The sequence below is a fragment of the Pogona vitticeps genome, chromosome 2 (assembly GCF_051106095.1).
Source record: "Pogona vitticeps strain Pit_001003342236 chromosome 2, PviZW2.1, whole genome shotgun sequence".
NCBI classification, from domain to species: Eukaryota; Metazoa; Chordata; class Lepidosauria; order Squamata; family Agamidae; genus Pogona; species Pogona vitticeps.
In genome coordinates this window covers 302,103,110-302,129,319 of record NC_135784.1, presented here as the reverse complement: position 1 = coordinate 302,129,319, position 26,210 = coordinate 302,103,110, and the positions used below count along the sequence as shown (strand labels likewise).

General features: G+C 41.1%; 1 protein-coding gene across 3 annotated transcripts in view; it reads right to left on the bottom strand.

Annotated features, from left to right (window-relative positions):
• DYM (dymeclin) overlaps positions 1–26,210 on the bottom strand; it is a 238,828-nt gene that overhangs the window by 48,163 nt on the left and 164,455 nt on the right. For all 3 annotated transcript variants that reach the window (XM_072992948.2, XM_072992946.2, XM_078384136.1), the window contains one exon: positions 9,442–9,624. In XM_072992948.2, the coding sequence (XP_072849049.2) occupies positions 9,442–9,624 (183 nt within the window). The remainder of the gene's footprint in view (positions 1–9,441; positions 9,625–26,210) is intronic.

The following is a 26,210-nucleotide window of genomic DNA, read 5'->3' as shown; positions in this document are numbered from 1 at the left end:
TGCATCCCCTCCTGCACGCTAAAACCCTGCTTTGCTGGCTCAAAAAGAGGAAGAAAGCAAGGAAAAAAGAAACCAGCGTGGTTTTTTTTTTTTTTTTTTTGCCACTGAGGATTATCAGGGGAAATGAGGGGCGGGGAGGGGGGGGGTCCAGTAATTTTGGCTTTAGATCGCAGGCTCTCTCCCCAGCCTTGGGTAATCCAAGGGTTCTTGGACTGCAACTCCCAGAGACCACGGCCAGCATAGCTAATGGTAAGGACCTCTCTGAGTTGCATCCAAGAACACCCGGGTTACCCAAGGTTGAGAAAGGCCGCCATTATCAAGAGTTTTTTTTTTTTTTTTTTTGCTACACCCATGAACATAATGCGAAAGAAATTTGGTCTGAATTAAGATTGTATAAGCCACATAATGAACCTCATAAGGTGGTGTGTGAAGAATTGTTTCTGGTCTGTGGCCCCTTTCAAATGTGCCAGGGCCCTCCTCAAGCAGCCATATGGCCCCTGTTGAGAATGCTTGCTTTAGACCACCCTTAATTTTTTCTGTGTCCAACACATATCCAATTCCATGTTTATCCCTTGCACACATACAAACAAAATTCTCCTTTTGCACTTACACCTGCAGTCCCCAGGTTAATTTGGTTTCTTCTCCATCTGCACTCTCTCAATGAACAACTCATACCTGAACCATTATTGGTTAATCTTGATGGTCATGGACTTCTTCTACTGCTGTTAAGATATATTTAAAAAGGAGGAACGTTTCCTAAGAAAATCGGCTGTAAAAAGTGAGGCTCTTTTAGCTTGTGATAATTCCCAGAATCATGACGGCTCCATTAACTTGAGTATCTTTCACCCCACGTCCCATATAACCTTTTTGTTTTTGGCAAGGAAGCTTAAAGTTGACAGTTGGAATGACAGTTGGAAATGGCCGCGCATTCAGGTGCTGCAGCTCAGTGCTCTTCAACTTGGCGTTCTTTATGGATGTTTTTGTGTGTATTATCTGGTGTTGTGAATACCTCCGGTGGAGTGAATATACTCTACAGCAATTGTGAACTTATGAGGATTGGATTACAATGTAAACAGGAGATAACAGCTAAGTTTATTTGGAAACATGGCATACCATCAGAGATTGCAAGGTCCCCCGGCTCCCTGTGGACTGTAATTCCGGCAAAAGCGAGAGTGAGAAGGAAAAGGAAACGTAAGGAGAGGAAGAAGAAAAGGGGCTGTAGGGCTGGTGTTTTGTATAGGCTGCAAAAACAGACAAAGCGACTACCACTCCCAAGTCTCTTTCTGACTAATGCCAGATCAGTGGCAAACAAGATGGATGACTTAAGGTTACAGGTCTCCTCAAGTAAGTTTGTGAAAAACTGTTGCGTGCTGTTAATCACTGAAACCTGGCTGAACCCCACTATTCCAAACACTGTTATTGATATGGAAGGTTTTTTATTACATCGTTTGGACAGAGACAGGAATGTGGGGAAGTGCAGAGGAGGAGGATTGTGCGTGTTTGTTAGAGAGAGCTGGTGCACAAACTCAGAGATTATAACACGTCATAGCTCTTTGGAGCTGGAATATCTGTCTGTTAAATGCAGACCTTTTTACCTTCCACGGGAATTCAGCGTTGTAATTATTCTTGTTGTTTATATTCCGCCGGATGCAAATGCGGATTTGGCGCTGGGTCATCTGGGCGATGAAATTGGCAACTTGCAAAGTAAATTTCCGGATGCTGTATACATTATTGCAGGAGACTTCAATCATGTAGATCTACGTGCAGTCCTCCCCAAATTCCATCAACATGTAAGGTGTGCTACTAGGGGGCTGAACACCTTAGATAAGGTTTACACAAATATTGCAAATGGATACAGGATATTACAATTGCCACACTTGGGCCAGTCTGACCATATGTCCCTGTTTTTAGCTCCGGAGTATATTCCTCTGAGAAAACAGTCAGGGCCAGTAGTCAAGACAGTGAAAAGCTGGCCGGAAGGAGCAATGGAGCAGTTAAAGGACTGTTTTGAACAAACGAATTGGGAAGTTTTTGACCATCCTGATCTGGAAGAACATACAGCTGCAGTGTTAGGGTATATGGCACACTGTATTGACACGGTCACAGTGGATAAACGTATCCGGGTTTATCCCAATCAAAAACCTTGGATGACCGGGAAGGTTAGACGCCTGTTGTATGCTAGAAATAAGGCTTTTAAGTCTGGGGATGATCTAGACTACAGTGCAGCAAGAACGAACTTGAGGAGAGGCATTAAGCAAGCTAAGGCCGAATACAAGAGGAGAATTGAAGACTGCTTTCTCAGCAATAACATGAGGCAAGTTTGGCAGGGGGTTCAACAACTAACAAACTACAAAGCAAAAAAGGTTTCCTCGGGCGGAGGCGTGGAGGTGGCTGAGGAGTTGAACAACTTTTTTGCTCGATTCGAGATCGATCAAACTGAAACTGTTCGTTTGCCATCATTTACTCAGCAGAGTCCCCCCTTCATTGTGAATGAGCAGGATGTGAGACAGACTATGAAAGTGGTTAACTCCAGAAAAGCAGCTGGACCCGACTTAATTCCTGGTCGGGTGGTAAAAGACTGTGCTGATCAGCTAGCCGGGATATGGACTATAATTTTTAATCGATCCCTGACACTATGCGCAGTTCCCGTCTGTCTCAAGGCTTCCGTCATCGTTCCACTGCCTAAAAAGTTGCCTACAAACAGTCCGAATGACTACAGGCCGGTGGCACTAACTTCAATCTTAATGAAGTGCTTTGAGCAGTTAGTTCGGAAATATATTATCTCCTGCCTTCCTGATCCCTTTGATGGGCTTCAGTTTGCTTATAAAGAAAATAGATCAACCGAGGATGCAATCAATACTGTGCTTTATATGGCTTTATCCCACTTGGAAACACAAGGGAATTATGTAAGAATGCTGTTCGCGGACTTTAGCTCTGCTTTTAACACCATTATACCCTACAGATTAATAGACAAACTTAAAGATCTTGATTTTCCAGATTCTATCTGTCTGTGGATTTGGGATTTTTTAACAAATCGTCCACAAAGGGTTAAACTGAATGACTACATCTCTACTGACAAAATACTCAGCACTGGCACTCCACAAGGCTGTGTCCTTAGTCCACTACTGTTCTCCATTTATTCATCAGATTGCACCAATAACCATCCCAGTAATAGGATTATCAAATTTGCAGATGATACTACACTAGTAGGACTTATCTCTGGGGATGATGAGTCTGCGTATCGGGACGAGGTATTACAGCTATCCCGCTGGTGCAAAAAAAACAATCTTTTATTTAACATCCAAAAAACCAAGGAATTCATAGTGGACTATAGGAAAAAAAGAGCAGACATTCAGCCACTGTATATAGATGGAGTTTGTGTGGAACAGGTGGTTGAATGTAAGTTTCTTGGGACTATCATAACAAATGACCTGACTTGGAGTGCAAACACCGCTGCGTTAATCAGGAAGGCACAACAACGGTTGTATTTTCTAAGGATTCTTAGAAAGCAACAATTGACTGAGAGTTTATTAATCACCTTCTATCGGAGTTCGATTGAGAGCATATTATCCTACTGTCTCTGTGTATGGTTCACGAGCTGCACAGTGGCAGAGAAAAAGGCAATTCAAGGGGTGATCAAGACGGCCCAAAACATCATTGGCTGTTCACTCCCCTCTTTGGAAGAATTGTATAAGAACAGATGTAAGAGGAAGATATCTAACATACTGAAAGACTCCTCTCATCCGGGATATCAGCTCTTTAAACTATTACCATCAGGAAGGAGATTCAGGGTATTGAAAGCAAGGACAAGCAGATTCAAGAACAGTTTTTACCCAAGTGCAGTATTGAGTTTAAATGCGGGGCCATAAGTTTTTGGTGGACTTTTTAATTGCTGAGAGAAAACGGGGTATCTATATTTGGATGGTGAAAGTTGTGTATATTTTAACTTTTTTTTTGTAGTGTTGTCCAGTTTTACCTTGGGGAAGAGCACCTCATTTCGTTGCACCCACTTGTGAGCGCAATGACAAATAAATTTCTTATGTCTTATGTCTTATGTCTTATGTCTTAAAGGAAAGCAGGTCTAGAAAAGCATCTGATATACAGTATCTGTAATCATACATACAATCTTGAGAAGCCAGTAGAGTAATGCATATAGTGAAGCACAACCCAAGTCATTGGGAGTGCTAAGGTCCCTTTGATAATTCTTCTCCCAGGACTGGGAAATAGTTTACTGCAGGGCAATAACCTGCTTGAGACGCCATTATACTGCAGAGCTAGACACCCAACTGGAGCCCTTAAGCCTAATCAGGCCCTTTCAACTCTCCTGCTATTAGTAAAACAAAAGAAGGCTGATGGTCTGATTACTCTGAGATTCAAATGAGACACCACTGCTGCAAACAAGTACAGGCATCACTATACTTCTTAGGGCAGGAGACTTGTCAAATTTGCAAAGACGGGCTTTTCAGAAATACAAAGCAAAGGAAATTCGATAGGAAAAGCACTTCTACAGTCAAGAAAGAACTAGTCTACTGATTCTAATCACTTGTTGCCATAAATCCTAAACAAGGTTCTTCTAAAAATAACTAATATCACAAAGGAAACATTACAAGCCACAGAAGCTCCAACTTTATTACAATTAAAATAAGGAGGACCTGCTACAAAATGCTGCGATACTTTCTTGTTTCCTATCGCTGCTTGACCCTGTTCAGGGTTCCTGCTGATGATTATACACAATATGATATGATATGATATGATATGTCTGGCCCCGTCATTGCTATCCTTCCACAAGCAGGCAAAAACCTTTCTGTTTAGGCAAGCTTTCCCTTAATAACTGGTGGGTTTTTAAATAAAAGGTTGTGCTCTGTTGTTTTAAATGTGTTTTAGTACTGATTTTATTAATGTTTTAAATGTAATATCTGTTTAATTCTTTTTAAATATTTGTATACCTGCTGTTTTTAGCGTCTACACACTGTCTTTTTACAACTTTTTTTTGAGAAGAAAGGCGGGTTAAACTGTTTTAAATAAATAAAATAAATACAATATGATGTGACATGATATGATATCAATACAGGTATGTAATACGCTACTATAGACTAGCCTTCTCCAACCTGACAACCTCCAGATATGTTGGACAAAAGTCTAGTCATGGCTAGAGATAACTGGAGTTGTCATCTAAAATATTTGGAAATTAAAATATTTGGATTAGGGAAAGCTGGTGTATAAAAACTGCCCGGACTCATTCAGAGCAACCCATCCTTACTCCTAAAATTTTCAATTCTTCTTTTACAACGGATACTCAAACATCTGTGACGTGCTCAGTCCTCAGTGGCTTGTTTTGCATGTCTTGTTGCTCCCTCTCAGATTATAACCAAGAAAGAGTGGTTTCTCTCCAGCTATCCAGTGAATTCATGGCAGAAATAAGGTTTGAAGAACTTGGCTCTTTTCTAGCAGCTTTGTGCTATAGATCAATACTCCCTGTTTATAAAAAGTGGATAGACAGACAGCTGCAAGACCGGCAGAGAAACTGACAGACAAGAATCTGCAAATTGTCCCCTGATAAGCTGTCTATAAGATGAAAAGCTGGGATACCCAATGTGGTGTACTGAATAGAGTGACAGGCTGAAGACCAGAGTGTGAATCCTTGCTCAACCATGGAAATTCACTGGGGAACTGATAAAAACCCTCCTTAATTTTCTCACTTGAAAGCCCTATTAAGTTGGCTCCATCTTGACACCACAGAACAACAACAAGCTGTGCACAGTAAAATGATTCCCTTATAATATCTCCTGCTTACAACTACAAGTACTTCTCTTTTTTTAAATATAGTAAGTCCTACTGAATCTCTATTAAGCACAGAAAAATAGCCTCCCTTTTCATACCAAATGAATCTCCTGTCTACAAACAGAAAAGCTAGCCACTGGCAACGGATGTAAATGCCTGTAGTCATTCTTTACTTAAAACCAAAACTCCCTCTTCCTGGTGTTTGAGATGGATTTTTTGGGTACTTATCAGACTTATTCATCTTGCAGGAAAATCCCCAACTGAACAAAGTAATAAATAACTAAGGTTTGGTAACATTTAGGACATCAGTTCAGCATTAGGAATTACTAGCAAGAGCCCCGTCATATTCTGCAGAGTAGACGTCCACTGAATTCTGGAACAAACTTCAGCAGTTAAGTGAAGACAGAAATCGTATTATTTCTAGTTACCAAGTGAACCAGCTGTTTTCTATCTATACAATATGAAAGTGGTTACAGATCAGTCCCAAAAAAACCAGGCAGCGTAATTCCTGTAGTTTTGCAAACAATACATGCATTTGCAGGCTTATGACTATGAGCAGCATAGCATGCCTCATTTGCATTTTAGCTTCTCTTGGCACTAACCAAAGCAGCCGGGACAGAGACAGGGCAAGCCTTTATTAAGACTAATTGCAGTGTTACAAATTATGCATGTTTTAAAGTTCTCCAGAATTTTTCTCAACAGGCTAGAAGGTGGAAAAAAAACAAAAACAGAAAATGGGTGGATGGACAATAGAAGTCCACAAGCCGTAGAGATCGGCAATTAAATTTAGTCTGAAGATGGGAAACAGGGGCTTCGTTCATGGAGGAATGGCATGACTTCTGGTAAAGACCATCGAGAAGATGATTACATGGAAATTCCTCTTCTCTGGAAACAGATACCGATCTCAGGGAGCTGTGTGCAAATGTTGCAATGAACAACAGAGTAGCATGACACTTTTAACACAAAACAGATTTGTTTTATCACAACCTTTTGTGGATTACATCCACATTGTCATTTAGCAATCAAAATTGCCATGGCTAGTATACCTATATGATTGCCTTTTCTCATTTCATGCTACCCTGTCATATGAGAAGTTGATGGTTATACAATATAGAACCTTCCAAGGCCCAGATGCAGCCACCCCCCTTCCTAGGTGAAGCTGTGGCACCTGGATTATAGAACTCCCTCTTGAAGGAGACTCAGTGGGCTTCCTTGATGTTGAGTTTTAGCCAGCAGTGAAAAGGGCTAAATCCAATTATTAGTCCCAGCTAAAACTGACTCAACAAATCAATTAGGTTTAGTTTGGATTCAAGGAGCTCTTGCTGATTCAGTGGGTCCACTTACCAAATGAACTAAATCCATTCTAGTTTGCATAACGATGTTCTGGCTTATTTCTTATTTCTTTTATCATTATACTGTGTTGTAGTTGTGTTATATGGGGTTCAATACAAGAACTTTTATTGTGATGTAGGCTACTCCTGCAGATGATTGAAAGCTGAAAATATTTTAAATACTTATGCATGAAAAGCTCCTCCAAGGCTTTTCAGATTAAAGAAACCAGATCATGGGCAAAATATTTTTATAAAATCGTTTTATAGAAAAATTACATTTGAAAAAAATTAAGTATTTCTGCTAGACGCTTTTTAACAAATTATAATTCCCAACATTCAGTGTAGATCAATCCAGCGTAGATCCAAACCTATTACCACTTGTTGACTGGTTTTCAAGATTCTGCTCTTTCAAGGGGTTTTAGAATGGTTGGGGTAGGTACAGTATTAAGATTTATTTCAAGTTCCAATTTTCCAATTGGAAAAGTCCGACGGTACCGAAACAAGAAGATCTTATTGAAAAAATACGGGAAATAGCAGAAATGGATATTCCTAATCAGAAGTCATGAAGGACTATCCCTTGCAAAAGGCAACAGAAAGATGGGATCTATTCAACAACTGGACTGAATTAACAGGCAGCGTGTAAATAGCATATATTTAAATGAGAACTTAATCTAGAAGGCAGAAAAGAGTAAACAGAATAACTTAAAATCTTGATATGGCTATAGGTATAGAATGGATGTTGGTATGTTATTGTCTCTCCTCTTCCTCATTAATTCCAATTCCCTTTTTCCTTTCTGTCATCCCTTATGTTAAAAAATAAAAAAAATTGAAAAAAAAGATTTACAGTATTTCAAGTTGTTGCACAAATGAGAATTGAATTGCCTGCTTATACCCTGTCTTGTCTATGTTGCCTACAAGAGAAACTGGCATTAATACCTCAGTAGTCTTCCAGTAAAGCAGAGAATATTAATATCTACTCCCACCCTACAACACAGGTGCAGTTATATGCCATCATGCAAGAATGGCTTACAAAAGCACAATAAAAGATATGTTGATTTAAAATACATTACAGCAGCAGAATAGGGAAATTTAGAAACAGTCATCTTAACAGGCCAATGAAAGATACTGAAATTAAGAAACCTTAGACCAGCCAATGCAAGTAAGTGATGAAATGCTTCATGATGACTTGATGGAATGTCATTTGTACCACCTCTGTTCTCTTGGAAATGTAATGTTTCTCCACCACACACCTCTTGAAGGGCTAGTTTGCCCCCTAGAGGAAGTATAATTTGGTCCTGTAAGTTATGACCCCCTAGTTATGGCCATAGAATACATAATGTATGGTCAAACGACACTTAAGATCGAAGACTAAAGCTCTCCCCCCCCCTTTTGGGATCCAACGGATACTACAGGACAGAAGTTGGAGAGTTCTAAAAATGCTTTCCTCTGGGCTGAGGCTGGCCAAGACACTTTGCTTCTTCAAGTGAACAAGACGGTGCTCTCTCCCTCCCCACTTCATCAACAGGTGCTGATAGCACTGACACTTGCTATCACTGTGATACAAGAACATCCTTCATATCTTAACATAGCGGTCGCAGGTTAGAAAGTGGTAGCTGCTTACAATGCAAGAGAATGGCCAGGAGATTGCTACTACCGTCTTCCTCATACTACTATCTTCAGACACCTGGTGTCTGAAACAACTACCTCATTTTGCCTCATGATAGGGCTGGAACTGTCCCGTGCCCTTCCCAGCAATACAACGTCCCAGTCAGCTGCCTTTGATCCTTGGGTGAAAACATTCAGCTACGACTCTAAAAATACAAGGTTCCAATCCACACGTACTACTCCTGTTGATGGCTATCAATAAAGCACTACCAGCACAATTTCATACGCCACTTTGCCACTTCCTTAGCTGTTTTACTGATGAATTTTTTTACACTGAATTCTGGAAAACACAATAGGCACATCTTTTTGATGCCTGGCTTTAGTTGTAAATATTCTGGGCTTATGAATCTTAACTGGGGACAGACTCTTGTTCTTTGTATTTCTTTTTTTTTTAATTTCATAATCACAAATCTGTGTGCTGGTCATAGAGAACTAGAGAGGAAAGATTATCTAGTCCGACACCCTGCTTATTACATCTGCAGTTTATGCAACTGCAGCATCCCAAGTGGATGGTCATTCGGACGCTGCTTAAACGCCACCAGCAAAAGACAGACCCATCTCCTCTTGAGACTGTGTCTTCCATGAGGGGGAGGGCTCCAGCAGCTGGAATTTGCTTCCCTGCAACGTTACTTTGAAGTACCATGGAGAATTCATAGCTACTTACCAGATCTATATTCTGCATTATATCTTGGAAAGAGGGATGAGTTCGGAATTGCTCAAAAAGATCTCGCTTGTAAAGCAATGCATACACTAAATTCGGGTTATGATGCAGAGAGTTTGTAAAGCAAGAGTTGATTATCTCCAACATCATCCGAATGACTTCTTCAATTACGTTCAGATCCTGTGCCTGTAAGAAACAAGTAAAAGGACATTAAATTGTATACACACTATATGTATAAGGTAAAGGTTCCACTTGACAACTTGTCCAGTCGCGTCCAAATCTAGGAGGTGCTGCTCATCCCCGTTTCCAAGCCAAAGAGCCAGCGTTTGTCCGTAGACAGTTTCCGTGGTCACGTGGCCAGCGCGACTAGACACAGAATGCAGTGACCTTCCCACCGAGATGGTACCTATTTATCTACTCATATTCTGCATGCTTTCGAACTGCTAGGTTGGCAGGAGCTGGGACAAGTGATGGGAACTCACTCCATTGTGTGGATTTGAACCGTTGATCTTACGACCTTGCAGCCCAGAGGCTTTTGGTTTAACCCGCAGCGCCACCACAGCTCAATAGACACTGTATAAATGACTGCACATATATATATTTACAAAAGCACTACTTTGAACTGTAAATGCTCCCCCCCCCCAGGATTATTTAGGGCAAAGTGACCTTAATTTTGCATATAAAATATGAATAGTGACCTTTCCAGTAGACAAACGATGTTGATAGAAGTTAGTATCTTTACTTTTTTCCATACTTCATTCTGTGGGACTAGTAAGGTAATACATCTTAACTAGACATGGGATATTCGTATCCCTAGAGATGCGAATGCGATTAGCACCACAGGTGCCTGGGAGGTCAAGTCCCTCTTCCCGAACTGGCAGGTCCAATCACTGGTCAACGCACAGCACACGGGGCTGGCACTGTTTTTGTCGCACTCACTGCAGAAGTAGCCCAGCTGGTGCTTCCCTGCCTCCCCATGCAGCTGATCATTCCAGCGAGGAGGCAGGATAATGAGTCTCCCCCCCCCCGTCAGCGGTCAGCTGTGAGGGAGGTGGAGAAGCGCCAGCAGGGCTACATCTGAGATTGGCACAATGAGAATGACGCTGGCCCTGTGCACCATGCAGCAACCAGTAATTGGACCTCCTGGTTTGGTGGGGGAAAGGACTGGACTTCCCAAGCACCTGTGGTGTTGATATTTGTATTCATATCCCCAGGGATCCGAATATGAATATCCCATGTCTAATCTCAGCCCTTCTGGACAACTGTATTGAATTTTTTTTCAATTGGATTTTCAAGGTGCAATGGGCTGTATTCTTACACTGCTTTGAAATAGAAATAATTGCTATTCTCCGCCCTGGACAACTTTAGTGTCAGACAGTGCAGACAGTTAAGTTTATGTTCCAGGAAACTCCGTGGTTCTTAAGAAGCTTATCAGGGGCTCTTCGCTGATAAGATCATTAAGGGCAGACAAGCATGGAGCCTCAAGGGGGTAGGAGCAGCTCTGATGCAATTTTATATTATCTTATGCAAAGTGTTAGGGGGATCCTTCTGGATGGAATAGCAGGAAAGATAACAAATACTGTACTTAAAAATAATAAATTCTCATGAAACTGCTCAATAAAATATTAAAATGGTACATCCAAACCTCTTAGTTTTAAACTCATGTATTTCCCAATGTTTAACTTACAATGATACTACAGGAATATGCATGGTTTTGCTTTATGATTTTTAAATCACACGTGTTGCTTCACTGGCTGTGAAGAGGCATAATAAAATTCTCTATATAAGTAATTTCAGTTTGAAACAAGACAGGTAAAGGTCTTGAGGACCAATCTATTCATGTAAACTTTGTATGAAAATTCCTCAACCCTAAAAGAATTTCTACCCCTTGCAGAACTGTACAGAGTCCTGACTAAAGGTTTTTGAATCGGAAGTTGGCACAACTTCCCTGATATGCAGAAAGAACCAGAATACTTAAACAAACAATGGGATTTTGTAGGAATGCATGAAGATGTCTTGCAACACCAGTTTTAAATCTTTCATTTTTTGTGTGCCATCAATCACTCTATCAAAAGATGCAATTCCAATCCTAATAGAAACAAACAGCCCATTTTTTTTCCAGAGGACATTAATATGTTTACAGCCATTCTATTATTATTATTATACATACATCATTTATGCTAAATTGGCAGGCATCAGGAGACGGTATTAATGGGAAACAAGTAATTAAACAAGTCCTCAAAGTTATGCCAGAAAGTTACAGATGGACAATCTACGTTAGGTACAGATGGAAAGAGATTGGCACACCGCACTTGCAAAAGAAAACAAGGATTGAGAGGAAGTTGATTCCTTAAACATTTCTTATGAAAATCCCATGTTCCACTAATGGACTCCCACAAGCTCTACATGTATGAGACCACTGCCCTACCCATTTCAGTACCATTTACTCCAACAAGTAGGGGTTCTTCATGGTCTCAAGCAGAGAGCCATCTCAACCTTGCAACTTGAAATCCACTTATACCATGGTGATCGCGGAGACTGTATCAGAGATCTCTGTTATGGAAAGCATGCCTGCAAGCATCTCAGCATGGTACAACCTGAGAAAAGTTCGTACCTGTTTTATTCACATGTGTATCTCTCATTTCTCAAGTTATGCACTCTTTAGGCAAAATCCTGTTGGACAACTTTGTGCTTGAATAACCTAGATGGGGTGCCGGAAACATTTAATGACACTAATTAAAAGTGTCTTATCCCCCAGTTTATGTTCTGAGTTCCCTATGGGAACTCAGAATGCCTTGGGCAAGCATTTGGGAATCTCAGGAAAACCGAAAGGGACGTTAAAAGTAGCAGCAATTTTTCTTCTTGCTATTAAAGATTGTCGCCTCCAATGCATCCCAAAGTCCCTAGAGGCTTCTCCCGGGCAAAAGGGAGATCTAGAGAGCTCAAGAACCTAAAACAGGGATAGGAAGCTGCTGCTGCTTCATGTAAGTTATATATGCCTGATGCCCAATCTGTGTTTATATGGCACAAAGTTATGCCAACAGGATTTTGCCCTTAAAATACTAATTCGGGTTTTCCTTTTTTCTTTGTAATCACCACTCACAGCTGTAGGTGCATAGAGCATTACCTAAAAGCATTTTTCTTTCCCAAATAGATAGCATGGCATCCATAACTTATTACAGAGCTACAGTATATCACAGAAGTGAGTACGACCACTGCCTTGCTAAAGAAGCTGATGGACTGGCCAAGCATGTCTCCAGGCCTAAACCCTATTGAGCATCCGTGGGGCATCCTGAAACGGAAGGCGGAGGTGTGCAAGGTCTCTAACATCCACCAGCTTGGTGATGTTGTCATGGAGGAGTGGAAGAGGACTCCAGTGGCAGCCTGTGAAGCTCTGACAAACTCTTATGCCCAAGAGGATTAAAGCAGTTAAAGCTGGAAAATAATGGTGGCCACACAAAATGTTGACACTTTGTGCCCAATTTAGACATTGTCACTTAGGGGTGTACTCAAGTTTGTTGCCAGCAGTTTAGACACTAATGGCTGTGTGTTGCGTTAATTTGAGGGGACAGCACTTTTATTCATGGATTGCTGCCTTGTCGTGGCGAAGGGGCTTGAGCAACTCAGAGACGCTATGGGCTATGCCGTGCAGGGACACCCAAGACGGACAGGACATAGTGGAGAGTTCCGACTAAACGCAATCCACCTGGAGTAGGAAATGGCAAGCCACTCCAGTATCTTTGCCAAGAACGCCCCATGATCAGAAACAAAAGGCTAAAAGATATGACGCTGGAAGATGGGCCCCTCAGGTCGGAAGGCGTCCAACATGCTACTGAGGAAGAGTGGAGGACAAGTACAAGTAGCTCCAGAGCTAATGAAGTGGTTGGGCCAAAGCCGAAAGAACGCTCAGCTGTGGACGTGCCTGGAAGTGAAAGGAAAGTCCAATGCTGCAAAGAAAAATACTGCATAGGAACCTGGAATGTAAGATCTATGAACGTTGGGAAGCTGGAAGTTGTCAAACAGGAGATGGCAAGAATAAACATCGACATCCTGGGCATCAGTGAACTAAAATGGACAGGAATGGGCGAATTCAGCTCAGATGATTATCATATCTACTATTGTGGGCAAGAATCCCGTAGAAGGAATGGAGCAGCCCTCATAGTCAACAAAAGAATGGGAAAAGCTGTAATGGGATACAATCTCAAAAATGATAGAATGATGTCAATACGAATCCAAGGCAGACCATTCAACATCACAATAATCCAAGTTTATGCACCAACCAGCATTGCTGAGGAGACTGAAATTGAACAATTCTATGAAGAGTTACAACACCTTCTAGAACTGACACCAAAGAAAGATGTTCTTCTCATTCTAGGGGACTGGAATGCTAAAGTAGGGAGCCAAGAGATAAAAGGAACAACAGGGAAGTTTGGCCTTGGAGTTCAGAACGAAGCAGGACAAAGGCTAATAGAGTTTTGTCAAGAGAATAAGCTGGTCATCACAAACACTCTTTTCCAACAACACAAGAGGCGACTCTATACATGGAAATCACCAGATGGGCAATATCGAAATCAGCCAAAGATGGAGAAGCTCTATACAGTCAGCAAAAACAAGACCTGGAGCTGACTGCGGTTTTGATCATCAGCTTCTCATAGCAAAATTCAAGCTTAGACTGAAGAGATTAGGAAAAACCACTGGGCCACTCAGGTATAATCTAAACCAAATCCCTTATGAATACACAGTGGAAGTAAAGAACAGATTTAAGGAACTAGATTTGGTGGACAGAGTGCCTGAAGAACTTTGGATAGAGGCTCGTAACATTGTCCAGGAGGCAGCAACGAAAACCATCCCAAAGAAAAGGAAATGCAAGAAAGCAAAGTGGCTGTCCAATGAGGCCTTAGAAATAGCAGAGAGGAGAAGGGAAACAAAATGCAAGGGAGATAGGGAAAGTTACAGAAACTTGAATGCAGACTTCCAAAGAATAGCAAGGAGAGACAAGAGGGCCTTCTTAAATGAACAATGCAAAGAAATAGAGGAAGATAACAGAAAAGGAAAGACCAGAGATCTGTTCAGGAAAATTGGACATATTAGAGGAACATTTTGCGCAAAGCTGAACATGATAAAAGACAAAAATGGGAGGGACCTAACAGAAGCAGAAGACGTCAAGAAGAGGTGGCAAGAATACACAGAGGAATTATATCAGAAAGATTTGGATATCCCGGACAACCCAGACAATGTAGTTGCTGACCTTGAGTCAGACATCCTGGAGAGCGAAGTCAAGTGGGCCTTAGAAAGCCTGGCTAACAACAAGGCCAGTGGAGGTGATGGCATTCCAGTTGAACTATTTAAAATCTTGAAAGATGATGCTGTTAAGGTGCTACATTCAATATGCCAGCAAGTTTGGAAAACTCAACAGTGGCCAGAGGACTGGAAAAGATCAGTCTACATCCCAATCCCAAAGAAAGGCAGTGCCAAAGAATGCTCCAACTACCGTACAATTGCACTCATTTCGCACGCTAGCAGGGTTATGCTCAAAATCCTACAAGGTAGGCTTCAGCAGTATGTGGACCGAGAACTCCCAGAAGTACAAGCTGGATTCCGAAGAGGCAGAGGAACTCGAGACCAAATTGCTAACTTGCGCTGGATTATGGAGAAAGCCAGAGAGTTCCAGAAAAATATCTACTTCTGCTTCATTGACTATGCAAAAGCCTTTGACTGTGTGGACCACAGCAAACTATGGCAAGTTCTTAAAGAAATGGGAGTGCCTGACCACTTTATCTGTCTCCTGAGAAACCTATATGTGGGACAGGAAGCAACAGTTAGAACTGGTCATGGAACAACTGAGTGGTTCAAAATTGGGAAAGGAGTACGGCAAGGCTGTATATTGTCCCCCAGCTTATTTAACTTATATGCAGAATACATCATGCGGAAGGCTGGACTGGAAGAAACCCAAGCCGGAATTAAGATTGCCGGAAGAAATATCAACAACCTCCGATATGCAGATGATACCACTCTGATGGCAGAAAGTGAGGAGGAATTAAAGAACCTTGTAATGAGAGTGAAAGAGGAGAGTGCAAAAAACGGTCTGAAACTCAACATCAAAAAAACTAAGATCATGGCCACTGGTCCCATCACCTCCTGGGAAATAGAAGGGGAAGATATGGAGGCAGTGTCAAATTTTATCTTCCTGGGCTCCATGATCACTGCCGATGGAGACAGCAGCCCTGAAATTAAAAGGCGCCTTCTTCTTGGGAGGAAAGCGATGACAAATCTTGACAGCATCTTGAAAAGCAGAGACATCACCTTGCCAACAAAAGTCCGAATCGTCAAAGCTATGGTTTTTCCTGTCGTGATGTATGGAAGTGAGAGCTGGACCATAAAGAAAGCAGACCGCCGAAGAATTGATGCCTTTGAATTGTGGTGCTGGAGGAGGCTCTTGAGAATCCCCTGGTCTGCAAGGAGAACAAACCTATCAGTTCTAAAGGAAATCAACCCTGAATGCTCACTTGAAGGACAGATCCTGAAGCTGAGGCTCCAGTACTTTGGCCATCTCATGAGAAGAAAAGAGTCCTTGGAAAAAACCTTGATGTTAGGAAGGTGTGATGGCAAGAGGAGAAGGGGACGACCGAGGATGAGATGGCTGGACAGTGTCTGCGAAGCAACCAACATGAACCTGACACAACTCCGGGAGGCAGTAGAAGACAGGAGGGCCTGGCGTGCTCTGGTCCATGGGGTCACGAAGAGTCGGACCCGACTAAACGACTAAACACAACACACACACACAGCACTTTTACACTGTTATACAAGTTGTATACTCACTGCTTTACACTGTAGCCAAGTGTCATTTCTTCAGTGTTGTCACATAGAAAGATATTTATTTATTTATTTATTTATTTAATTTATTTATTTATTTATTTTATTTATATCCCGCCTATCTAGTCAATAGACCACTCTAGGCGGCTAAATAAAATATTTATGAAATGTGAGGGGGTGTACTCACTTCTGTGATATACTGTAATATTAGGTCTTCAATTACTTGTAATTGATATGTATGTCACTTCTGATTGAATAAACTGACTGTATTATAGAATCATGCCTCTTCTAACCAACCTTTATCCAATTACTCTATAAGCTACTACACCATCACTGGTCAGTTATGACGACTTAGATGACAGTACACTTTCTAGATGCATTACTCTATGCTTGGAAAAACAATGGCTGTCTCTCCAGACTGCTTCTTTGGTCCAGCACCTGCTGTTGCACAAGAGTCATCTCCTCTTCCTAACCACAGCTCCATCTTTAAATTTGACTCCAGTTTTCTTCTCCTTATGTCCAAACCTCTTCCAGCTATCTTGGGTGATTTCAGCTTTGTCTTCATCTTTCAGCTTCTGCCCTTTGTATGAAGCCTTGCCAATTTCTTCTGGCCCCTTCTCTAGTTTTCTGCTGTTTTCACCTGTCATCCATGCCTTTAGCAGTCACTTCCAACTGACTAAATGAAGTGAACTTGATGGACTTCGATACTTTTTTAGCTAGAAACCTTGCATCGATCAGATTTTTATGGGTAGAATTCTGTCACTACTATTTTCTGAATGAAGAACCAACCGATGATTATGGAATAATTTACAACCATCCAGATTTTACTAACTAGGTTTCCATCACTTTATATAGGCAACAGAAACTGTTTTCGTAACAGCTCTGTTCAGGTTTTGTGCCTGAAATCACAGAGGACCAAATGGGTTGTGGGGATGCATATATAAGCCTATACACAGGGAGCTATGACCTCACTCCATGAGTTGGCATGACTTTTGTGTGCTTAATGCTAAAGTCCCAATCACGTGTTCACAGTATTCCCATGGTTGGGAAGCCTGCATACCTTAGCACAAGGTAAAGGTAAAGATTCCCCTTGACAATTTTTGTCCAGTCGTGTCCGACTCTAGGGGGTGGTGCTCATCCCCATTTTCAAGCCGTAGAGCCAGCGTTTTGTCCGAAGACAATCTTCCGTGGTCACATGGCCAGTGCGACTTAGACACGGAACGCTGCTACCTTCCCACCAAGGTGGTCCCTATTTATCTACTTGCATTTGCATGCTTTCGAACCGCTAGGTTGGCGGGAGCTGGGACAAGCAATGGGAGCTCACTCCATCACCTGGATTCGATCTTACGACTGCTGGTCTTCTGACCCTGCAGCACAGGCTTCTGCGGTTTAGCCCGCAGCGCCACCACTTCCCTGCCTTAGCACAAGAGACCTGCAAATACTTAAAAGCTCCTCAGCAGACATGCAACGTTGCTAACTTCCAGGAAGGATGGGAATGTGCAGGATGGGGCTGACATCTGAGCCTCCATCTCCATCATCTGTTCAGTTTGGGTTGTCCTAAGGCCTCATAAACAGCACTCTCAAACAACGATGCACGAGCATCCCTGTGGTTCCCTGGAGAAAGCTATGATAGCTAAAGTAGTATAAAACCACAGTATGTTTCTATAGTAGGCACAGCAGTCCGACACTGTGAGCTGGCTGCCACAGGAGGGATGGGTTGCGCCAACCCTACTCTGAACGCATCATACAAACCAAGTAGGGTCTTAGAAGGTGTAAGCCCCTTCCTCTACAGCCATCCAAGAACCGTGTTTAGTATCTAGGTGAAAATGAGGAAGTCTTGGTGAGGTGGGGGATTTTTTTTCTTCTCCCAGTGATTGGGTCTCCCCGAGTATGAAAAATGGATTGTGAAATCATCATCATCATCAAACTGCAGAGCTGGAAGGGACCCTGTGGATTATCGAGTCCAGCTCCTGTCAGGGAGGCCCAGTGGGGGAATCAAACTCCCAACCTCTGGCTTTGCAGCCAGAGACTTCAACCCCGGAGCTTTATTGTGTTCAGAGTGATTAATAAAACATTCAAGATATTAGAAAAATGAAGAGGCTTGTTTCAAAACTTTGTTTTTCAGATGATGACTAAAGATTATAAAATGAAGGCTCAAAAGAAGAAGAAACTGCTGAGAATGAACTTGATCAGAGGAAATTTTAAGAAGAAAAACTTCAAGGAGTTCCTTTCCCCTTTTCTTTCTCAGCCCTTTTGCTGAAAACAAACAATATTTATGTCCGCCTGACATTGCAAGAGACTCTTGGTACAATCTGTCCTAGTTATCATAAGACAACAGAATTGATCTCACCTCTCCTCATGGCAAATAGACTGGGGCCCAACCTCTGCAGGGAAAATCTGCCTTGGGAACACCCCGGCGATCTCCACAGAAATGTCTGTGGCTCCTACCTACATAATCCTGGGAGGGTCTGGGAGATCAATGGGTGGTCCTGGATTGTCCCAGGAAACACTCTGGATCTGCAGGATATAAAGCTCTCTTGGTCCCCAGATATGATCTGTGTGTTTGTGCATGTGTGCATGCATACATGTGCACAAGTGTGTGTGTGCACCAGTTTCTCCTGTGCCTTCACAATTTCTGGAAATGACACATCTTGAAGCCTCTATCCTTCCTCTGCCAGCCCCAGCAGGCTAACAGGATGCATTTACCAAAAAGCAGCATTTGTGGCTTCCTTAGAAGGCGGAGATACACCACGTTCTTATGTATTCTCATCAAAAGCATACTGTATACTCCTATGATGTCTGGTTGTGGCATCTGAGGTAGCTTTGAATGTTGGATTTCTTGAAACACATCGTGCCCAGGGGCTTGAGGTGTTAGAATAACAAGCAGAACATCAAAAATACTGAGTAGAGTAGAGAACATGGAAATGGCAAAATATTGCACTTTGCTGCTCCTCACCATTAATATAAAGCTAAGGCATGTTCTGAATCTAGACATGGCGTCAGGGGAGACATAAACAAGGTTATAGAAACATTACATAATTAACAAGGACGTTTTTATCACCCCGAGTGAAAACTTGCATAGTAGTTTCAAGCACAGAATTTGTCTCTCCAAGACAATGACTCAAATGAGAAATGTTCTAGCAGCAACTTCTTGCAATGCAACAGCTGTTATGCACTAGGAAAGGTATATAATTAGATTGGTATTTTTTGCACTACATAGTTCAGGCTTTTGTAATAGCTGTGACAACCCTCCCTCCATCTACTCCACTTCTAAATTTGCAATTACAGAACTAGTGAAGATAACTATTCCAACCCTTTGCAATCTGCTTAGACGGTACCCATCCTTGGACTCAGTTTCTGGACTACAAATGGCAATGCAACAGGAAATCTTTAGCGAGTCTGCAGGGAGCGTTCACAACATGTTGAAGTAAAGCGTGGGGCAGATCAATCAAAGCAGAGCTCTCCAAGATCTCCATTTCAAAGGAGTTACAAGTCTCTAGTATGCTGGTCTCAAAATGCTGAAAAAAACTCAGCTGGCAGTACCAGGGATGAGTGAGACCCATTGTAAGGATACTACAGCTTTACACATGAGATAAAAAAAAATGAAAACTAATGATAATAACAGATGCCCTCCTGATTTAAGTCACCTTCTAAAAGGAGACTGTTTGTTACGCTGTGGGTAACCACAGAACAGGATTTTGGCTACTGCCTGAAATGCACATGCACACATGGATTTCAAATTAGATTGCAGCTTCTTTTCTGTGAGCAAACAAATCGAGTATATTAAAATAATGTATTTGCTCTAACATAAGAACTTTGTGCCATTTAATAAAACAGATTACTCCAAAAGTTCAAAAGGAACCACTATTTTATGAAAAACATGCAAATCTTATGTATCAGGAAAAAAAATCGTATTAGAGCAGTGTGACAATGGAACCAATTACCTCAGGAGGTGCTGGTCTTTCGAATTTAAGAGAAAGTTTGAATTCCTTGGATTACTGTATTGAGCAGGAAGTTTGATTCGAAATCCTTATGGGCCCTTCCAACTCTGAGTCTATGCTCTCTTGCTACTAGATGAGGCCAATAGCTTAATAGCTCTAAAAAGGATGACAAGAACTTAGAAATGAAATCCACTGATGGTCAAAGCAGCTTGTACAAACATCATGACTATCTTGTAGCTCATATATAAGCTTCCTGCTACTACAAAGTAAGCTGAACTTGATGGAGGGAACTTTTAATCTGATCCAAGTAAGGCAGTGTGATTTAGTCGCTGTTTAATCTATACTTAAGGTAAAGGTTCCCCTTGACAAATGTCTAGTCGTGTATGACTCTAGGGGGCGGTGCTGATCCCCATCTCCAAGCCGTAGAGCCAGCGTTTGTCCAAAGACAGTTTCTGTGGTCACATGGCCAGCGCGACTAGACACGGAACGCCGTTACCTTCCCACCAAAGTGGTACCTATTTATCTACTCAAGTTTTTACATGCTTTCGAACTGCTAGGTTGGCAGGAGCTGGGACAAGTGACGGGAGCTCACTCTGTCGTGTGGATTCGATCTTGCGACGACTGGTCTTCTGACCTTGCAGCACAGAGGCTTCTGCGGTTTGACCTGCAGTGCCACCACATCCCTTAATCTATACTTACTATATTATTATTGCAAAGCTCAGTGGGAGCATTAATACTGAAGGAAGCACACAACACATGAGCCTTCTTGGTGTTTAAGATCTTCGGAAGATGCCCTTCTCTCCGTCCTGTTGTCAATGCAGAAATGGCTGATGAGGACATAAGATATGGCCTTCTCTGTGGCAGCGCCCAGGTTATGGGATGCTCTCACTCGGGAGATCAGAATAGCCCCCTTCCATTTATCCTTCCACCAACAGCTGAAGACCCACCTCTTCAAGCAGGCTTTTAGCAATCATGACTAAATCTCTGAATGCCTTTTTAAATTAAAGATAGTTTTTAATATTTATTTGCTTTTAATTATTCAATTATAGTTTAATTAGTGTATAGTTCAATTTTTTAATGTTAAGCTTATTATGTTTTTTATTCTATTTTTTTAAATATTGTGAGCCGCCTTGGGTCTCTTTATCGGGGGAAAGGTGGCCTATAAACCAAATAAATAAATGAACACAGGTATGTCAACAATCTTGACATATTAATTTGGTGGTGTGAATGAGGCTTAATTTTGCCTATCTGATAAACTTATATGGCGTTTCACATAACAATGCTGAGACCTAAACAGTCTCCATGCCTTTTTTGTAACACATAAATTGTATTAAGTCTAGTTAATCACTTCTATCAATGACTCTACTATGAATGGTTATAAGCAGGAATTTGCTGTGCAGGTCTGTAGATACAGTCCATAAAAAGGAATCTGATTATTAGCTGGCATCCCTACAATCTTAGTTTTCATTTCAGGAATATTTCTGGCTATCAAATCCTGAAAACATACGGATGTTGCCTAGAGGGAGGCAGCCTAAAGAAAGTCACTGACATCAAGATATTGGGTATTCCTATGTGATTTTTCTTACACATGGTTTTGAAGATATATGCCAAAGATAGTAACAGAGTAATAGGGTTGAAGTCTTGACTGGACAAGATTTCTGCTAATAAGAATCTCACAGGGTTATAATTTATATCCCTCCCTCTCCCATGATTTCAAGTTCCCTGTTCTCTTGTCATGGAAGCTTACAGCATTTATATTCCCTTAACTTCTTAAAGTTTCCAGATCCCTTGTTTTTTTATTGCTAATGTCTACGCAAAATCTTTTGAGAACTCAAGATTTTGGTCATAGTAACTGTCACCACGTATTATGTGAAATGCATCTATGCAAAGTGCAAACACTTTAAATCCAGGTCAGAAAGGTTTGCTACACCGATATGATGTAAACACATTCAGTCAATAAACAGACTTCTGAGCTCAAAGGTCTGACCCACAAAGCAGGCTTCTGCTGCTTCTCTGCATGATTGCAGACTTTGGTCTTGATTCCCACCCATCAAAAGGAAAGCCCAGTGAAGAGAACACAAATAGAGACACTAGAAGAGCTTCTACGACAACAGGTAACAAGATAAAAGAGCAAACTGTACTTTCAATATTATCTTTTTTTGAAAAGTGCAGCAGCTATGATGAATGTTGGAAATATCAGTCTAGATATTTTAACCAGCTCATTCCAAAGCAGCAAGACCGTGTGGATGGAGGATGGGATAAAACTGAACCTTAGGTGATAACTTTTAATTCAGCCCAGAACCAGGGACATGGGTTCCACACTGAGGGCATGAAAGTGTTCTACTTGCTCCCAAACATATCTCTAATTTTCAGCGGATCACAAGGATCTTTAAGGCTCATTGCACATGGTACTGTATGGAAAAGATTGTTAATGCTATGGAAAAGAACCCTGACACAGAGAACTGTTCTCTCTCTCTCTCTCTCTCTCTCTCTGTGTGTGTGTGTGTGTGTGTGTGTGTGTGTGTGTGTGTGTGTGTGTGTGTGAGAGAGAGAGAGAGAGAGAGAGAGAGAGAGAGAGAGAGAGAGAGAGAGAGAATCAATTGTTTATGCTTTGTAGTTATGTTTCGGTGGACATAAAAGCCACATACAGATTTTAAACTACAAAGGGGTCCAGCACCCCTAATCGCAGCATTGTTGAAGGGAGAAGAGTGTGTGTACATCCATCTATGCATCATTGAAAAGTTGCAAGATAGTCTTTATAAGAACATGGTTTAGCAAGTGTCAGACACTTTTCTTTATCTTTGGTCATTATGGCAGAAGAATATCTATCTTGTCTATTTTCATTCTGGGAAGGCTAAAAAAGGGTCGCCCAAATGTGCTGAATTTTCAACCGGACATTAAATATACAGCAAAACTGATCTGGAGGAAGAAAGGGGGGGAAAAGGAAGTGAATAAGCAAGCAGCATTTAGCACCAATGCGCAAACCGCCTTCGCTACCTGTTCTGTGGTAAGAGTTCTGTTGGTATTCATCTAACTTGTCAACACATTGTAAGACATATTGTAAGACAATGGTGAAGGGACAGAACAAGAGACCATTTAAAAGCCCAGCTATTCCCTTGGCACTCATCTGTTTCACAGATTGAGAGATAATCTATAGAAAGCACGACGTCCATCATTTTCAATAACCCATACTAGTACAGTAGCAAAACTGGACTGTCTGATGTAGTAGATCAGGCCACACAGCCGTTTCCACAGTGGTGAAATGGCTGCTCCCGGAAAGCCCACAGGCAGGATATGGAAGTAACGGTCCTCTCCTGGTGTTCCTCCAAGCTTTTCGGTAGCACACGTGTTCAAGCACAACTATATTTCAATAGACAAGAAGTGTTGAGGAAATTAGAGCGAAATCTAATTCCAGCATCTTGTAATACCTGCAAAACTAGCACACAACTTGCCGCTGTTTTAGCTGCAACTGACAAACATGGCTACACCTTTGGAAATTACTCATGCTGACATATTTTCTTTTTCTACATGAGTCCCCAGATAACCCTTTCCAAAAAAATGAGGGATGGGTGGGAGAAAATCTTACACTGAAACTGGAAAAACATTACTGTAGAAGTTCCAAGGAGAAAGCAGTGTTTCTTTGTTGTGGCAAAAACAACTCTTGTGGCACTTTAAAGACTAACAGGATGTAATCGGAGCATGTTATTGAGGTCTATAGACCACTTCTTGCATCTGAGGAAGTGGGGCATAGTGTAACAAAGGGTATGCTAAATAAAACGTGTTAGTCTTTAAGGTACCATAAGGCTTGCTGTTTTCCTTGCAACTGCAAACAGGCACACATGTTTGATTTTCCAGGGGGAAAAATGCAAGTGAGATGCCAAATTCCTTCTGTCTTTTATCCAAATCCATAATTTTCAATTCCAACATAACGTCTTGCACATGGGAATGATTCTAGAATCAGTACTGCTAAAGAAAACATTTGAAGATTTCAGATTGGATGTAACAGCTTATCAAATGTGTGTGTATACATAGATCTCTTTGCTCTGACATATTAATATGGGCCAAATAAAAAGTGACCCATATCAAATATCTCAGTAGCTGCAAAGGCTTTCAAATACAAACAATGCAACTTCGCGCAAAGGCAATATAGGAAGAAAGCGCTGCGAAGTACAATAAAAGATTCTGTAAACTTATATGCACACTTAATACTATTTCCAGTGACCAGTGTTGCAGAAAAGGGAGAGAGAATCTTTTTTAAAAAAACAACAAAAACAACAATCAAAGTCATGCATCTGGAGGTTTTGAAGAATGAGTCAGCAAACCATCACACTCCTTTACCTAACTCAACACATCGTTGTCCATGATACCATCATTCCCAGTCAGTATGGCCATCCACGAACAGAAGTAGGAAAGACAAAAGTAATAGTTCAAGCCGAAACGTGTCCACTGAGTCTAGGTTTTATTTCCAGATAAGTGTCTGAAGGTTTGCAGCTATAAAAGTTTGTATAATTTTAAAAAGAGAAGAAAAGGAAGAAGAGTCGACATTACTTCTAATTCATTCTCTGCATTCCCAGCAATTATGACTATAATGTCTCTGAGCGTCAATACTTTTCTTCCTGACTCATGTCTACAAAGTTTATAGGAAAGCTGTATTTTACTTTTAAAAAAGGAAACTATTAATACTGTTATGAACAGGTTAATTACTTCTGAGACATTAGTGAATTAGGTGTGTGATAGAGGTGATATTATGAATGGATGTTGAGTAAAAGACAAGAGTTCAAGATGTAGGAAAGCAACACAGTTTTAACATTGTCTCAAAAAACAACACGTTTTAAAAGTAAAAAAAAATCAGGTACAGTACATTCCCTTCTGAGCTGATTGCACAGAATCCCACTCACAGCATGCAATTCTAAATCATCTCCCTTGAAATAAGCTGAATTAAACTCAATGGACATACTTCCAAGTAGGTATGTATAGGATTACAGTGTAAAGTACTGAGACCTACTGTGCAAATAAGCAATAGGATTTAGGCTTGTAACTTATTGAATTCCAGTAGTAAGTTGCAACTAGACTAGGCCCAGTGAATGAATGTAACACAGAGGAGTTGACTCAGCAAATCTCCATGGATTCAATGGGCCTACTCTAGCTGTGACTTACTACAGGATTTCACCCACTGTGCTATCTATTGCATCTTTTGAAATCATTGCTACCTTGGGAGAAAAGTGCCACAGGAAAAATAAAACAAGCAAAACAATGCATAATTATACAACATCTATGAGACTATGTGCTAATTTGTAGTTTAACTTTTTAGAATTAAATGACATATTAATTGATATAATTGTCATGTATGATTTATTTTACATTACAGCAGCTATACATATTCATAACTTTTATATTAGAGAAATTAAACTCAATGGGCATACTTCCAAGTAGGTATGTATAGGATTACAGTGTTAAGTACTCAGAGAAACTAAAGAAATCTAAAGCCAAAACATTAATATAGGTCCTGATGGTTTTCAAACAAAATCCACTTAATTATGGCACTCTATAACAAAACAGGGGTGAGTGTGGGTTCTCCTTTTTTTTTGCAAGGTAGCAAGCCACAATTACAGTAATGCTTGACAATTATTCAGAGATTCAGTATTTTAAGCATATACAGTACTTGTATTTATTGAGACAAGTATACTCAGCCAGAATGCTAGAAATGTATTTAGAAGATGCAAACAATGATCTGGAACAGAGAAGCAAACATAGGAGGAACAATAAAACATTATTAATACAGTGTTAAATTTATAAACATCTAAGGAAAATATAAGTCAGCCCTCCCCAGTTTGTGGCAATTCCAGGTGTATTGCTCTACAACAGAGAAGGGGGATCTACCGCTTGGGTAACAGCCTGTCCTCCATATTACTTTACCCAGGCTTCATGCTCTGGAGAGGGCACTCCTCGATTCAGAGCATGTTACCATAGTCTCTCGAGACTGAAGGATGCCTATGCAGAGAGCAGTGGTCCCCAGCC